The following is a 17,632-nucleotide window of genomic DNA, read 5'->3' as shown; positions in this document are numbered from 1 at the left end:
ACTCGCAAATAATCTTAGGGCAATGCAAACAGTTTGTGCTGTAGTTAAAGCCAGACTCCGACAAGTCGAAAATAAATGTGCGTTTCCAACAATTTAATAATGTAAACGACAATCTCACGAGTCACGAGAAAAAATATACATCTCAGAAAGTGCACTATCGCGCTGCGCTGGACTTCCCGTATCAGCTCCGCTTATAAAGCCGCGATCTAATCCTGTTAACATGAAATAAGCCTGCTCCCGAGCAGGTTTAAGTTTACGGACCTGTTGCTATGACAGCAAGTCCAGGATGAGCGTCGAAGAACCAAACAATCCAAGATCATGCCAAATCGTTAACAATCAAATCCAGCTAACTGAGTTAGCGACGTACGAAGAACGGGCCCCATGTCTCAGTGAAAAATGTATCAGTGTTCCTCACTTGATTCATTGTGTCATACTTCTTCAGAATGTTGTTCATATTAAATCACTAAACAGACTAATAATTATTATTCTAAAAAAAATATTATAATAAAGCCAGACCTAGAGTTCACTGTGAGACATTTGTTCTGGTCAAAAACCCAAATCTAAAAGCAATCCTAATAGGATCATTCAAGATCCTAGTTAACCTGAAAATCATATTTTTTCGGTTATTTTGTCTGATTTTCTGTTCATCCAGGATCTTATTATTTTGACATTACAGTTTTTCACAATTGTTAAGACACTAAATCCCATTCTCTGAACTAAATTCTCACTAGCCCAAACCAAATTTCTCGAATAAATTACTGTCACAAAACACTAAACACACAGGCAAAAGTTTAACACAACTAAAACACAGTTGTCATCATTTACACACAACGATTCAAAATTGTTTACACTTGTTTCTAATGTGATCAAACCAACTGTACAAAATATAAGCCTGTCCAGAATGCTGTAAGGAATTATAGTCTGCTCCGATCCAACTTCCACTCCAATATATACATTTAAATATGCTCCTTCCCTAAAAAGAGCTTATTTATCATAGAGTCAATTCCTTCCAATCTCAGTGATATGTAAATAGTTTTACTGGAGTGATATTATCACTTATAGCGTGGGAGCGGCAGCGGGCAATCAAGAACCATCCTGAATACAGGCATTTCAAACAGTCTTATCACCTTAACATTTGGCTGTTTTTACCGTTTTTATTTGAAATAATATCGAAGATGTGGGAACAGAAGGCTATAACTTTCATTGTTATCCTCAATTTACATTTAAGACAGAACATCAATTACATTACGAATGGTAAACTGGAACAGGATAAAAGTTTTTAAATTTTGATGTTCTGGGTTCATTCTGACGCCAGTGAACCCAAGGTGCTTTGTATACCTTGCCACTGCTATAATAAACTTAATTTTCTAGATCTTTGACGTCCGCATAATTTTTTCTTGCAGTGCACAGGTGCACTGAATGTTGATACCAACTATAGATGGAAACAGTCTGAGAGGGAGAAGAGGAAGATTACATATAAGAGGTTGTGGACGAGGAGGAAGCGGGTGAGGACGAGAAAGAGCAAGGTGTAAAGAGTGTTATCAAGGCTGGATCTGTCAGACTAGAGGGTTTTTCTCTTCGCCTGGCAAGTGTTGAGACCTAGTCTTAACACTTAGGAACCTTTATGAATCACACTTATTCTTAAGTCTTGGAATAAGAGTAAAATGATGTCATTCTTAGAATTTTGACCGACTTAAGACTAAAATTTTACTCTGAGTGGCTTTATACATATAGCCCCTTGTTTTTTAATTGAGGGATAAACCACTACTTGTTTAAGACAGGGTGGAGCAACACCATTAATTAAAGAACTATTCACAATAGATCGCACAATAGATAGGGCCCATGATTTAAAAACAAGATCAAACCCATCAAATACACAAGAACTTGGAGTGGGAGCTGCTTGAACAATATTAGTAGAAGGCACAATATCTTCTCTAATCAGTTCAATCTTTCTTATAAAAAAGCTCAAGAAATCCTCACAGTTATTTGATATAGGACCTATTGGTTTTATTTGCTTTTATGAAAATGTTTACAAAAAGTCAATGTGTAGGCCTATCCATCAGATTCCTCAGTTTTTAATGTAAATGAGACCAAAACCCTTTTAGGACAAGTTTATATATAGGTTAGCAGAAACGACAGAAACAAAACCTTGTACATGAGTGGCTGTACCATTATTTCCATGAAACCCTAAATGAAACATTACACAGCAGGGGCCTTCATTTATAAAACATGAGTACGCACAGATTTGATCTTAGAGTGTGTGTACGCTAAAATCCACGGCAAAATTCATATTTATAAAAACAGTATTTGACGTGGAAAAATAAATTCCGCCACGTCAGGGTTTAAGCAGACGTACACACTTTTCCTTGTGGTAGAGAGTCAGAGTACTGCAGGTATTTAGAAATCTAAGCAGCAGTAATAGTAATAATAACAATAATGATAACAGTTATTATTATTATTATTATTATCAGGGATGTGCATTTCAGTTAATTTTCCTGACAGATGAATCTATTCTAATTAGAGTAGATACATGTCTGTGACAAATTATTATTAGCTATTATTATTATTTTTAGATGTTTTATTTGTGCAAATATCATACAACAGAACATGAAAAAAAAAAAAAAAAAACTGCGACAAGTTTAGGTTACGCTGAGTTTAGATTCGTTTTTGTGATGCGCTCAAGTTAAAGGAAACCGAGACGGCTGAAAGCACATCCTGATTGTTAGTTGTTGTTGGTTTTTTTACTATTGCTAGGATACATTTTTCAATACTTAGGTCACTTTTTCCAAACTCTTCACACAGCGATCACAACAGCAGTTTATTTGAGCTAAACTGTGGATCATTTATCATTGCTTTGCTACAAAATGTATTCAATGATGACATCTTTCAATTTACATGAATTGTTTTGTAACACAAACACCATCAAAACTTTATGTACTTTACAGGCCAATTTGCACGTTTACATAAGTTTTACAGTTTTTAAAAGATTAAGTTCAAAACCAAACAAAATACAAAGCTGAAAAAGACAGCAGGATGCTACATTTAAACAGTAATACCATACTGAAATATATTCTGAATCTAAAAAAATCAAATACTATCAAAACAATTAGATGTAGCTGAACACCTACACAAGGGGTTCTTTCAATTTCATTACCATCCATTCAAAAGGGGAAAACTTAGGAATAATTTTGTACTGTAATGTTAACATGGACCATGCAACATATAAGCAATAGAGAGTGTCATTCTTGTTTTGTAAAGAAAAAGAAAACATTGTATAATGCTACCTGATGTTAGTGTTTTTAGGTCTGTGTTTTATGATTGACAAAGTATGTTTGTTGGGTGAAACCTTTGCTAGTGTTATGGAAAAATGTGTTGATTTGAGACATGTAGGCCTATGAAGTGTTTTGGTTTTAGTGCATTTTGAATGTGAAATGAACTGCTGTGAAGCTGAAAGTTGGTTAGGAGAACTGTGTGAAGAGATTTGAAAAATGTATCTATTGAGAAATGTGTCCTCGTAATTGTAAAAAAAACTTTAAGGCACAATATTTTGTTTTTATTGTGAGTAGGCGATACACAAATAAAAGTAGGCTAAACCCTTTACAGTTTAAATTTTTTCTCTCTCAACGCAATTTTGACTGATATGATAGCGTACTTTAACCATGCAGCAAACATTTTAAAATAGCTTGAAATACTAACTTTAAAAATTACTCTCAACCAATTATGCTAATCCCACATTATTATAATTAGTATTATTAGAAGTAGTATGCTTAATAATAGCTTAATCATTTGAAAGGCTACTTGCTCAAAATAATACATATAGGCCTACACATGTTTTTCCAAAGCCCTGTTAGCGTAATTACCCGTCATTAAAGTAAAATTATTTAGCATGTATACTTTGATTCCACACGTGTGGAATTATTAATTATTTCGGCTAATCCACTAACAGGACCACGATTTCGGCCTCCCTATAATAATTTTTCTTCTTGCCACTCGCCGTTCTCAATTAAAAGGATTTGGACTGGTGCGATTTATGCTAATGATATTAATTAGGGGGCATTTACAAGGCGGAGATCTGAAACATTTCAGCTGCGCACAATTTCAAGATCATTTGCGATTTATACATTTCACATCTGGAAGAGAGCCGTACGCATGTTTTTTTGTGCGCATGTTAATTTGTTCGGAATCACATGTACGCACATTTGAGAAATCATCTTAGTTAAAATGTAGGACAGTTTCTACGTAACATTTTATAAATGAGGCCCCAGATTTATAGACAGTCCATTCTCAATGTACAAACAGTTGTACATACATTTTAGTCTAATAAAGGTAAATGTGCTATAACTGAATCCATGTTTATACTTTAGTCTAATTTAAGAATAAATTGATCCCACATAAATAACAGACATACTGTACCACTGATCAAGTGTAATTAACATTGTATAATTATATAAATGAACCCAGTGTATTAATCAATTAATCAAAATTAATCAATTAATGTAAAACACTACATTACATTAACAATACACCACCACATTATCAATATTTCACAAGACGTTCAAGAGTTTAAAAGAACATATCTAATTTCTATTAGAATTCAGGATAGTTATTGGGATTTATTTCTCAGGTATGCTCAGGAATATTTTCACTGGTATTAAAAAATATCAACAAAAAAAATGTTTACCCTGGCCCTTTGGAAGTAGGAATAATAATACGTCTGGAAAATGAGCTCTTTTCATATAAATGTATTTTTCTGTAAGGTACTTGGTCTAAAAAATATCAATCTCTTAAAATCTCTTGAGCAAAGTATTTAAAAAAAAATCTAATTATATTAAATATGAGAGAGAAAGAGAGAATATATAATTCAGTTATTCACCAGCAACCCCCCAAATTATAATGCTTGTCAGGACTGACTATGACAAATACCACAAATCTGCCATTACAAATTTATCATGATTCTCTGTCTTCGTATCAAGGGTTGTTCTGTTGTAGCAGTGATTGTTCTTCTGGCATGCCTAAGTCCTAACAGAGATACAGACAAAAATATGTTATTTAGTTTATTATGAGTAATTCAATATTAGTATTAAATATTAGTCTTAGATTAGTCTAAATCTAAAAATGAATTACCAGATTTGGTACACTTTACTCAGAGCTAGCTACAATTACCCTTAGCAAATAAATATATAGTCTGCTTTGTATTACTTCAAATTGCTTTTGGTCATGTCCATCTAGGTGTAAATATTCTGCTGTCTGGACTTCGGCTTATGTTCAGCCTTCTCTAATATTCACATGTAACTCATCTTCTCTGCACCTCCCCCCTGGTTCCCCATCCCTGCTAGTTCAAACCCCAGGCCCCATAACAAGGCTAAGCATATTACTGTCCTCAATCCCAAATGGTGGAATCAGCTTCACCTAAACAGACAGCAAAAGCAGAATATGTCCAAATCTTCTATTCTGCTGACCACAACAGTCTGTCTAACACATGAAAAGTAAAGCCTCTCTTATCAGTAAATGTAAATGATAAATGTCCTGTGCTACCCTAGCCTATGTAAAAACAGAAAACTGTCAAAATGTTCCTTCTGTCAGCACTAATATTACAATTAAAATATAGCTACCCTGTTGTTTATCTCCTCCTGAGAGTTAGTAGGACTGTTGTCTTTACTTGCACCAGCACTCCCTTCTCCTGTTGAAGAACAGTGACATGTCAACATGTTTCTCCAGTGCTATATGCATGAGATGGCATTAAATAGGGATGCACCTAATTGTTGGTCACCAAAAATAAATAAAAAAGGAGAATAAAGCAGCATGTATGGGAAACAGTGAAAAGTGTGCATATAGAGCTAATGAGGCTTTGCAGACCCTTCCTAGATGTGTGTATGTGATGATATTCTGGAAATGTGTATGTGATGAGATATTTGGATTTCAGGAAAAAAGCATGATATATATTTGAATAAGAGGCATATTCACCAGAGTCAGTTGAAACACTTCCAGCATTACTGTGTTCCTCACCTAGACATTTAACATACATATATTCAGGTTAAGCAGCAATTAACGTTTTAGCAACATTTACAGCAGACATTTAATGAACAAGTACATACAATTAACATCACCCTGGTATATGGAATATCTAAATCATAATAATTACCGGAATTATGACCTTCCTCCTGAGATCTGTCACTGTCTGAACAATTACTAGCACCCTCTTGTCCTGTTGAAGAAACAGTGAAATGTCAATGTGTTTCTGCATTGCTATGCATGAGATGACATTAAATAGGGATGGTAAATAGGGATGATATATTTGAATAAGGGGCATATTCACCAGAGTCAGTTGAAACACTTCCAGCTTTATCTTGAGACATGTAACATACAGATATTCAAGTTAAGCAGCAATACAAGTCACATCAGAGATTATGAACTGCATCATAAAATTTATACTCTGATTCCACATGTTTAGCAATGTTTACAGCAGACATTTAATGAACAAGTTGCAAGTACATACAATTAACATTACCCTGATAAATGGAATATTTAAAACATAATAATTACCAAAATGAATACCTTCCTCCCGAGATTCAGTGGCATCCCTGTTCATTACTAGTGCATTACTAGCACTCTCTTGTCCTGTTGAAGAAACAGTGAAATGTCAAAGTGTATTTCAACATCTCCTGATACAGAAGACTGATTAAATATTAAGAATGGGATAATTGGTACCTGGCAGAAAACAATTCTCTTCATCATTCCTGGGTTTCTGTTCAATGCTTTTGAAAACTAAAGGGCATGAAAGATAAAATTATTTCTGAATACACTTTGCATTGTAATACTAATCAAAAAAAAGAACAATGGTACAAAAGTACTACTCCATTTGTAGTACTCTGCTGTGGGAAAACTAGAGAGGATTGCAAATCACAGTTTACATAACAGTTACAGTTACTATCTACATGCACTGTTGTCAGAGGCAGAGATAAACAAGTGAAATCTGGTCAGCACAAAAAAAAACTTAAGAAGTATAGTTTTTAAGAGGAGGTTAGTTGTTTGCAACTTTACCACATTAATATAGATTTCAATAGACGATTTCAAATTTTTTGACAAACTGCTCACCCTAAAGTGAAACTATAGATTTTTTTTCTTCTCTAAAGTCCTGTCAATTCTGACATTTAAAGAGCCTTTATCAGAGAAAATTATTAAAAAGATTGTGTCCAGAATCTGTATTTATGTTGTAATACTCACCAAGTCTTTTAGACTTATAAAGGTAAAAGCAGAGCGCTGCAACAAAAGCTACTGCAACTACAGCTCCAATCACAATTCCAATAGCCAGGACAGGGCCTTCATTGCAGTCCTTGCATTTTCCATCTGCAAAAAATGTACTGTTACTGTTAAAGTTACTGTATGTAAAGTCTAAATGTCTACTACATTTACAAAATTCAATTCCATTGTTAAGCCTTTAATAAAGAGTAATTTTAAGGGGTCATAAAACACTCAACTACATTTTAACAGGTGTTTGTGTTGCACGTTACAGAAGAAAATGTTAGCATCCGTTAATTTTAATTGTAATAGAAAACTTATCTTGCCACTATTTTTGACTTTCGGGTTTAAAATCTTCATAGTGTCAATGTCATAGGTTGTGATATTTTCTCCCATTATGGTGTACTGATAATTATTCATGAGACTGTATTCACTTATCCTATGAGAGACACGTATATGGATCGCAAGTGTTTGTTTTCAGTTTGTTTTCAAACTGAGTTTCTACGTGGCATGATTTCTCTTTCATAGACCCTGAGTCTCTGACACAAACGTGATCCATCCATTCTGTGAGTGTAACCCTCAGTAAACACTGCAAGGTGTCATGATGGTCACAAACACGGAGATGTACCTCTAATTTCACTAAGCTAATTGGTCACTAAAAACTGCTTTCAAGTTGTTTCAAGTAGGCACTTCCATCATTGTTTCCTCAGAGGAAAAAAACCCTGCTCTAATGATTAAATACTTTCACTTTACCTACCCCATTTGACAATAATTGGTTCTTTGAGAGTTTTGTGGGACACAAAACAGTCATATTCTGCTTTTTCATCCTCCTTGATGTCCACACTCTTCCTCAACTGGAAGGTTCCATCATTGTTTGGTCTGGTTCCTGTGGATTCAATCTCAATTTCAGGCAGGGATGTGCGATATTTTCTTATGGTCAACATCACATCTTTGGGGTAGAAACCAGTGGCCATACAGGTGAGTTTCAGCTTAGTTTTGTCACTGGTAGACTTTTTCGCAAACACATGAACCTTTGGAGAAGCTGCAGACACAGAAATCAGTTTATCAATCAGTTATATCTCTATGACAGCTGCAGATAATCAACAAATACTTTACATTTACTCACAGCCATTTTTGAGCTCCTCATCTCCATATTCTTTGAATTTGTTGAGCCAGTCCACACACTCTTTCTCCAGGTAGCCCTTGGTGTACTGGTTCAGGATGGGCACATTATCCCATTTCCTCTTGGTTGGAAGAGCTGCATCAACTGGGGCAACCCACTGAGACTCCTTATCATCAAAAGACAGGAAGTTATCGCCATCATAACTGTACTCATCAATGCCTTTGGAAAACGTAATTTCCTTTCCCTCTTGATCAATTTCACACCCATGTCTCCACTGAAGAACATGAACATCTGAAAGGGACAGAAAACAAAATGTTTTTCAGATGATAATAACAATATAATATGAAAATTATATGTATATGCAGGTAAATATGTATCAATATTTCTCACCTGAATTATTGTCTCTCATACGGTCCATCAGAATTTTGACATTCACATTAAACCACTGTTCTTTGCTCTTTCTTGACTGGGTGCCTTTTTCCCAGTAATCCTCCTGCATTTTTTCTTTCATCCAGTGCTGTGTGGGAATCTTTCTTTTTTCCTTGCTATTGTAATAGTCGATCTGTCTTTCATCTAGAAGACCCATAGCTGTGAATTCATAAATGCCCGGCAGTTCGACAGGTTTGGACAAGGCTGTGTAAATGTAGTACAGGGAGTGTTTTTCTGCAATGCAAAGGGATAAAATAAAAAAAACCTATTTAAAAAATAGAAATTCACTCAGAATATGGTGATATAAATAAAATCAGCCATGGATGGACATTTGTGATCATATAAGGTCTATTATTTTTATAAATATATGATGACATCGTTATGCCAGCAGGAGGCGACAACTGACAATCTTCATGGTGTACAAACACCATTCTGAGATACACAATGGATGATTTGCCTGTGGCTTTATTGGAACTATTTTTGCTTATGGAGCAAAAATAGACACAGTAACTGCCAATATTGTGTCTAAAACACCCAGCTGAATGAGACCAACAAACCAGATTAGGTTGAGGCTCGTCAAGTAACGTTGTTCAAAAGGTATTTTGTCATTAATAATGTTCTCAGAACATTAACATAAAAATATTATTTATTCATCATTCATGGAAGTTTTATCTGAAACATTTTAGTTCCACATTCATCTAATGTTTGTAAATGTTAACCTAGAGTTTCAAAATGTTCATAGAAAATTCAAAAGTAACGTTCCCATAAAGTTTGCAGAATGATAATAAAATGGAATGTTCCCTTATCATTCGTAAAGCATTTAAAAAAACTGGACTCTTTAAGTATTCAATGAACATTCAGAAATAATATTTTCATGACTTAATGGGGAACAATTTGGTAACACTTTATTTTACAGTGCTAATGTTACATGAACTTAATAACAGTAATAACAATTACATGCAACTAACACTAAACAAACCCTAATCCTCCTAACCCTATAACCCCAAGTACATGTTGAATAGTACTCAGTAGCCTACTTTTGCATTGTAACAAGGACACCTTAAAGGAAAGTGCAACCTAGTGTTCCTCTGTGATCTTGTATTTCAAGAACTAATATAAATTCATATTTTGTTAGCCTATTAAAAATTTTGAAAACATTTTTCATAAAGATTTTTTAGAGTGATTGGTGAAGGATTCCTCTCTTTTAAAAGTAAATCTCATAATGAACTAGAAAATAGTTTGTATATGTTTCCTATTGTTTCAATTTTTCTTCCCTTTCAGATCAAAGACGGTTTGTTTTAAATAGTGCAACACGTCATTCTACTCATTACGAAATTTATTTGTAATTTTTAAAATACGAAAGTCGCAGGTAAAAAGAAACATTTCACCTTTATTATAGTAGGCCTAGTTAAAAGATCAATCGAGATGATTTAACTCGTAAACCTTTTTTACAAACTGTAGGCTACAAACTGTTATGTCAAGGAAGCTCCTGAACCTAAAGTATTTCAATAGACTTGTTTACCTGCGCCATTTACTGACACGCCTAGATACCAAAACAGACTTGAACATATGGGCATATTAAAGTTTCGAGCATTTTAGTAGCCTATATTCTGATAGTATATAGTAATGAATGTGTTGAGAAACTGCAATAAATGAAAACGCTTGTTTTACTTTCAGTTTTAAGAATGAAATAATCTTATCTTAATCGAAATAACAGCAGACTCACCGCTCCAGGCAGGTACAACAGCACAGAGTAGAACTGCCGAACACAAAACGGTGAAAAGTGCCATTTTCAAGCCTGTTAAAGCTTCGCTGCCTTTCTGTGTCTTCCTCAGCTGACGGCTCCAGTTTGATAACTGATACAGTTTAACTGATACAGTTAACAGTTTAACTGATAGCCTACCAGTCGGACAGGTTAATATGTAAATCCAAGCCTCCATCCACACCCTTTAGAGATCTTTAACCAATACTAAAACAGACAGCGCAGCGTCACTTAAAACTTGGAGCAGAGGTAGTCACGAGTTTCTGCTCGTCTTGTGATGTTAAGAGTCAAGACGTTTGTATACGGCCTTGTTCCTGTTATGTGAATATCATTTCATAACGTATGCAAAACAAAATATGCTAAATTTAATAGGATTAAACGAAATAAACTTTATTTATTAGATTTCCTACAATAATATCTATAGTAGGCTTAGGCTATATGTAAACCATTAGGCCTATATCTCTATAAGGGCCTAATAGTCGGTGGACTAAACTGGACAGCTTTTAATTGATTTGGCATTGACCTTTTTCCATGCTGTTAGATTTATTCGCAAAGCTAAAAGTAGGTTAAACTAAAAGTAATAAAACAGCAATATGTTTCATACAGTCATTCTGTATTGAAGAATAGGTCATAGGTCTATGTAGCTTTAAAAAAGTGCGAAAACAGGAGAGAAAAAAAACAATTAGACCAATAGCTAATTCCCCTTGACTGGGTATTGTTTCATCAAATGTTTTATCATCAAGCACATCTTTGTATTGTCATTCCAGTGGCCATGCATTCTGCGTAATTAGCCTATAACACACACAATCATTTTTCAAACTATAAAGGAGATCTGTAGCAGTTTAGTTATTGCTCGCTATATTTTTTTAATTATCTCTATCCAAGTTATCTCTATGATATTCTCTTTCATATTTCATTTGCCACAAAAAATAATTTGCCATTTTCTACTGTCAGAAAGATTCATAGCCTACTGTATATTGATGTTTTTCAAACCAGAACCATTTTAAGTCATCAGGAATGTAGGTGTGTAATTACTAGTATAATTAATATAATTACAGGCAATCTCATTAGACATGTCTATTTTTAATGTAGCTTTTAATTTATACTGATAGAGATTTGCTCACTGCAGAGAAACCGGAAGTCGAAGATGTTTAATGATAGTTGCCAATTTGAGTCAAAGACAGTATACGTGTAAATGTCGTAGGCCAGTAAGAGCTGTGCGTGTAAACCACACTCCCCTGATCTCAAGAGGCGCTCTAACAACTGACGCTAGAGGATGTGGTCTTTAGCCTTCTTGTTAGATCACCCAACTCCCACGCCGGAGCCTGCAGTGAGATTCCCACTTGTAGCGGGTCAGTAGAACTGGTTACATACATACCTAGCTTATAACCTTAAGTGAGAAAGATGTTTTGTGGAAAAATAAGTTAGGACTGCAGAATATTTGTTAACAATTTTTAATAAATGTCATATATTTGCATGTTTTTTCCCCATGAAATAAACATAATTTCTGTGTTTCTCTGATATACTTTTTTATTAACAGACAACGCCTGACCACCCCACCCCAATTTTCCAAGGACATTCCTGAAGGGTGTTTTTTTTTTTTTTTTAGATTTATCCCACTTTTAGGGACACATTTGTCTCCAAAGTATAGTTAAGTAAATCCACTCAGACATACACACACATATACACTCTTTCCCCTTCACTTTCTGCCAAATCGAAAGCCAAATCCTCCTTTCTGTCTATTGAAGGCTTGCAAACCTCCTGCAATGGAAGTGAGTGCCTCATTCCGCTTCTCTCCACCCTCTTCTTCCACTTCTCCCCCCTGTGGATAAGGCACAGGCACTATATGATTGTCTGGGAATGTCCCCATGGGTCTCCGTCCCAGCTCCTCTCTCTTCTGGTCCTTCACCATGTCCCTCGGTCCCCATCCCAGTTCTGCCTTCACCCTCTCCAGAAGCTCCTTTGGTTCTGGCTCCTGAATCAGAGCCCAGGGCTGGAGCGCCGCCACTGGCCTGCCATCTGGACCTCCCAGCAAAGCCTGCAGCTGGAGCATTGCCGCTTCCCACTCAGGGTTATCCAGTGTAGGCAGATAAACCATGGGATGGTGTGGCAGCATTAGACCTCTGGGAGGCTGAACCAGGAGCACCAGCAAAAAGAAAACCGTGGTTTGAAGAGTAGAGGAGAGATGGAAAACCTGGAATTTCATCTGAAATGTAAGAAATAAAGGAGAAGAGTTAAGAGAATTCCTTCCAAAAAGATACAAATATCATCCTTAACTGACTTAATTTTTCACATCAAACCAATTGTAGGACTTACCTTGCAGAGTGTTCTGAATCTCTATCCATCAAGCCATCTGCTTGTAGCTTCTTTAAATACCCTACCCATTCTAGATTTGTTCATTGTCAATGACTAGACAGCTGTTCGTTAATTGGTTAAAACATCCATGTGACGCACAAGACCATCTCCACAATGTCATCAAAATTCCTTTAACTAGGATACACAGTCAGCTTAACTGGGAGAGCTGAAGTGGACAATTACTGAAAATGGGCATATATGCAATCTAACACACAAAGCCTCAAGTTTGTACCTCACCAAGAGGTCTGAGAAATACCAGGAAGAATTTCGCCATTGTCTCCTTATGGTTAGTGTTGTTATGTCTCAGGGTGTTCTGAGTATAATATTTGTTGTGAGGAAATGCTTGTGTGCCCTGTGTTGTGCTCTCCTCCATTTCTCTTCATCACTCTCTCACTCAGGTTAAGTACCACCTGCTGCAACTCGCCGTGAGCATGCCTGAGACCGAGGAGAATAGGAGAATAAAAGGAGCACTCAGAAAATGCTATACTGAGGAACACTTCTCCCCAGCTTTAGACTGAAAACTGTCTGTCTGTGTGCTTGCTAAAGTGAGAGCCCTTGCTGATAACTCTGAGTTAGGAGTGGGTCCTATACTTGTTCTGTTCTGTGCTAACAACTGTTCATTAGTGTTGCTTACCTGTTTGTCCTTTTAACTAAAGAGTATTGTATTCTCCTAGAATTAACTTAAACTTAATCTGCAGTGACTTTTTTTACTGTAAATAAATGTATTTGTATTATTATAATGTAATTTTCATTGACATCGAAAAAAGTCATGTGATTACATAATGTATGACACTTGTAATGCATTACTTTACTTGTTAGATCAAAAAGTAATCTGATTACGTAATGCATGTTACTTGTAATGCGTTTCCTTACTCATAACATCAAAAAGTAATCTTATTACGTAATGCATGTTACTTGTAATGCGTTTCTTTACTCGTTACATCAAAAAGTAATCTGATAACGTAATGCATGTTACTTGTAATGCATTTCTTTACTTGTTACATCAAAAAGTAATCTGATTAGGTAATGCACATTACTTGTAGTTAATTACTTGTTAGATCAAAAAGTAATCTGATTAGGTAATGCATGTTACAATACATTACTCATAACATAAAAAACAAATCTGATTACGTAATGCATGTTACTTGTAACACATTACTTTACTTGTAACATCAAAAAAGTAATCTGAATGCGTTATGCATGTTACTTGTAATACGTTACCCCAACACTGATCATTTCAGATGAGATTGATAAAAACGTATCGCTAGGTTTTCTCAGAGGAGGGCTATGATAGAAATGTGCATGTCCATCTTGAACATAATCAGAATTATCAGCTAATAAGGGTAAATCTCCATACTCTGGTGCACTGGAGGGAGCATCTGAGTGGTTTCCACAGTTGTACCTTGACAGGCTGTAGAAAATTCTGATGGAATCACGTCCTCATGTTCTGATATCAAAGATACGCGATGTGAAGTTGTATGAAGCCTTTGCAATATTTCGCATTTATATTTTTTGTATATATTTTATAGTTTTCAGATGATTTGATATAATTGTATTGATTAGTTTGTTAAATTCACATACTTTATCTGTTATCTGATTATTGTCTTATATTTAATACAGTAAATAAATACATGTGATTTGGCCATCCAGTGCAGGTATAGGTCACAGTGAATGAAGAAACTACATAGGCCTACTGACTTTTCATTCCTAACCACATGTCTGCCCTCTCTTTCTTTCTTTCTTTCTTTCTTTCTTTCTGGCAATAAATATTCTTATGCAAAATAGCAGCCATTTATATACTTATTTCTGGTTACAATGTAGTCTATTACTTGTGGTGAACACTATTAAAAAATCCATACTGTATGTAAAACTGTGGGAACCTTTTCTGCTATCTAGCAAAGAATATGGATGGGCGATATGACCAAAATCTCAATTTTACTTCACAGTAAAAATATCATGGTTTCACAATTCTCAATATCAGTTTTGATTCCACAGCATAAACTGAATTTCAAACTCTTTTGGGGGTTTTTTCTTCTTTTTTTTTTCAGGTAGTCCAATGCTTTTTAAGTACTTTTATGTTTATTTCATGTAAAGTTTATTTGTTTCTATAAGTTTATTAAAATTAGAAAGTGTATCTAAAATTTTAAATTACAATTAATTTAGATTCATTTGACACTATTTACCCCTTTTTGATTATTATTTTTTTATGTACAATAAAACTAAAAGCTGAAGATTTTTGTGGTGTACTCCAGCGTTCCAATAATTCCTGCCCACTAAAAGCTGCAAGGATAAATTTGCTTACCTCAAAAAAAGGGCCCATCTATGTAAAAGATTCAGAAAAAGTTCCATCAGTACAAACTTTAGATCATCGCTATGATATGTAGTGTCATATAACCCAGCCCTAACATGCAGTAATGCTTTAAACACATTTGACAAGCTAGTTGATAAAAATCAACAACCGGTCAAGACTGATTGGCTAACGCTATTTTCCCACTTGTCTGTGCTCTTTTATTCTTTCATGTTAACTGAAGTGAATAATGCACTATTTTAACTTTAATCAACAAGTAGAATTGATCATGACATTCTCACCTTATAAAAAAAATAAAAAATAATGTTGAACTAGTTGATGCACAAAATCAATGCCCTGATAAAGAAGTTGACTGGCAAAAAGTATTTTTTGTATTTTGAAAATACAAAAATACTCATCTTAAATGTATTTAAATACAAATTACATTTGATTTTTTCCAAAGGCTTTAAAATACAAAATGGTATTTTGTATTTCAAATACGTATTTTAAATACATGTATCTGAAATACTGCCCATCCAGCTCTTCTAAACCTTAGTTAGCTTATGTTTTGTTTATTACTTGAGTTCCCACTCTCTACTGAAAATGTATTCCCTTACTTTTGCTAAACGTTTTGCTATATGGAAAATAAACATTATCTTATTTCCTTTTTCTTAAAAACGTGTTATGTTTTCACTCTGAGACTGTGGATATAAGTGTGTTCTCCCTGTATCTTTACATTCAAGTAAACAAATACTTACTGCTTCCTCGCTTGCGCATTCGGTGGACGCATGTCTGGATTGTATTTATACTACACACATTGTTTGTGGTCGGGAAGTTAAGTTCTTTATCAAAGGTAGTACTTATATTATCACAGAAAACAGATTTGAAATGAAAAAAATAATCATTTGGAAATGCCATAGCAACCACCAAGCATTCAGTCAGAAGACCTTAGTAACCTTTTCAGAACATTCTCCTTAGAAACCTATCTATCTGTCTATCTATTTATAACCTTCACACTTTAAGGATTTGTTAACTTTCAGGCAAAGGTTTTTCAAGCCAACTTTCACATTTTGATAGATTTGCTGAGCTCACTGACTGATCCAACAGCATTCCTGTCAGGACATGCTCTCTAAATGGAATTTAGCAATGCAGCTAAACATTACAAGCTGTGATTATGAAGTATACAAATGTTATATATAGTTTATAATAATACAGTATATCAAAGACTTTAGTCTAAAATGTTAATTTGTGTATATTGGAATGTCTGGGACATCAGTGTTGTGAGCTCTTAGTACAGAATAATTTAAGAAATGTACTAAATAATTATTTATGTTGTGTTTTAAACGCTTTTATCACAGTTAGTTACATTTTATTGTGCATTTAATCAACAAGGTACAATATAGGCAACTTGAAGGTTGTTTGAAAAATTGTTTATGTAGTGGTGTAAAGTATTTGAGTAAATGTAATAATTAGCTTAGTTATTTTTTGGCTTATCTTTTTGGCTACTCTGTAGTTTTACTGAGTATCAAAGGTATTAGCAACTTTTACTCTCTACTTTACATTTTTGAATAAGCATATGTACTTTTTACTCCAAAACATATGTGATGAGTAATGCAATTAATAGTTACATTTTACATCTGCAGCAGATTTATTTCTGCTACAAAAGAGCAGATATTGCCATCTACCTAAACTTGTTGTCAACAAGGCTACTTTATGCAAATGTGCACCGTGACCGTAGCTGCTGAAACACAGTTGTAGCCTACAGTCTGACATGAATGACAACTGAGATTTTACAGTGTGACATGGCTGTTACTTAATCTTTGCAATCTGGCAACCATGCACACACGCTCTCTCTACACTCAGAAGGCAGTACTGCCGAAAACAGTCTTCTTCAGTTTTCTGACAGTCCAAGTAATCCATGTGTATTCTTTGAAACCCAGCATTAATCTGAAGTTAAACCTGCTTCATGGTAGGTTTAATTTAAGCCTCCATTTAGTCCTGGAGTAGCTCTAGTCTTCCTCAAGGAAATCATATTATTAAACTCTACTCCCTAAATTATTCCACGCCCAAAAAAGTGTACTCTTTTTGTGAAGAAAAAGTACATACTTTTGAGTGTGTAGCAGAAGAGTAGACAAGCTTTGGGACAAACTATCATGTCATAAAATTGCGTCTTTATCCTGTCACCGTAAACTGGCATCATCTTGTCACAGTTAAAATCCTCCACATTTCATTTCATTTAATTTCCTACTGTATCGGAGAGAGATGCAGTAACACGTTGATCTGCCAGTCATGGGTCTTTCATGCGGAGATATTAAACCATATTTCATATTAATGCATAACGATGCATTTAAAAGTTAATGGCCAAAAGGATCTTTATAAAAGTTCACATTGTTGTTGCAGATGGTATATAACACGGATAACAAATAAAAATGATCAT

General features: G+C 34.8%; 1 protein-coding gene across 2 annotated transcripts; it reads right to left on the bottom strand.

The window, feature by feature from the left end:
* Positions 1–2,780: 2,780 nt before the first annotated feature.
* LOC311093525 (H-2 class I histocompatibility antigen, Q10 alpha chain-like) lies at positions 2,781–10,724 on the bottom strand. 2 transcript variants are annotated; one of them, XM_084130997.1, is made up of 12 exons: positions 10,518–10,724; positions 8,753–9,025; positions 8,366–8,653; positions 7,997–8,281; positions 7,225–7,347; positions 6,709–6,765; positions 6,544–6,618; positions 6,317–6,346; positions 6,143–6,205; positions 5,965–6,006; positions 5,613–5,680; positions 2,781–5,019 (listed from the first exon to the last, which is right to left on the bottom strand). In XM_084130997.1, exons 1-12 carry the CDS (start codon positions 10,579–10,581, stop codon positions 4,969–4,971), a joined length of 1,419 nt encoding a protein of 472 aa, XP_083987123.1. In that variant the 5' UTR covers positions 10,582–10,724; the 3' UTR covers positions 2,781–4,968. The 2 variants fall into 2 exon arrangements, with proteins under 2 accessions (XP_083987123.1, XP_083987124.1); XM_084130998.1 differs by having other exon boundaries at positions 6,556–6,618; positions 10,518–10,722.
* Between the last annotated feature and the right edge of the window lie 6,908 nt (positions 10,725–17,632).

Source organism: Abramis brama (genome assembly GCF_963993115.1).
Source record: "Abramis brama genome assembly, chromosome: 12".
In the NCBI taxonomy this organism is placed as follows: Eukaryota; Metazoa; Chordata; class Actinopteri; order Cypriniformes; family Leuciscidae; genus Abramis; species Abramis brama.
Note: the sequence above shows the minus strand (reverse complement) of the source record. Positions and strands in the feature narration are given on the sequence as shown.

Coding starts and splice junctions, on each gene's coding strand:
- LOC311093525 (XM_084130997.1), bottom strand. CDS start 10,581: ATGGCACTTTTCACCGTTTTGTGTTCGGCAGTTCTACTCTGTGCTGTT. Junction 8,654..8,752: donor TATGAGAGACAATAATTCAG/GTGAGAAATATT, acceptor TGTCCCTTTCAG/ATGTTCATGTTCTTCAGTGG. Junction 5,681..5,964: donor AAGTGTTTCAACTGACTCTG/GTGAATATGCCT, acceptor GTTCTTCAACAG/GAGAAGGGAGTGCTGGTGCA.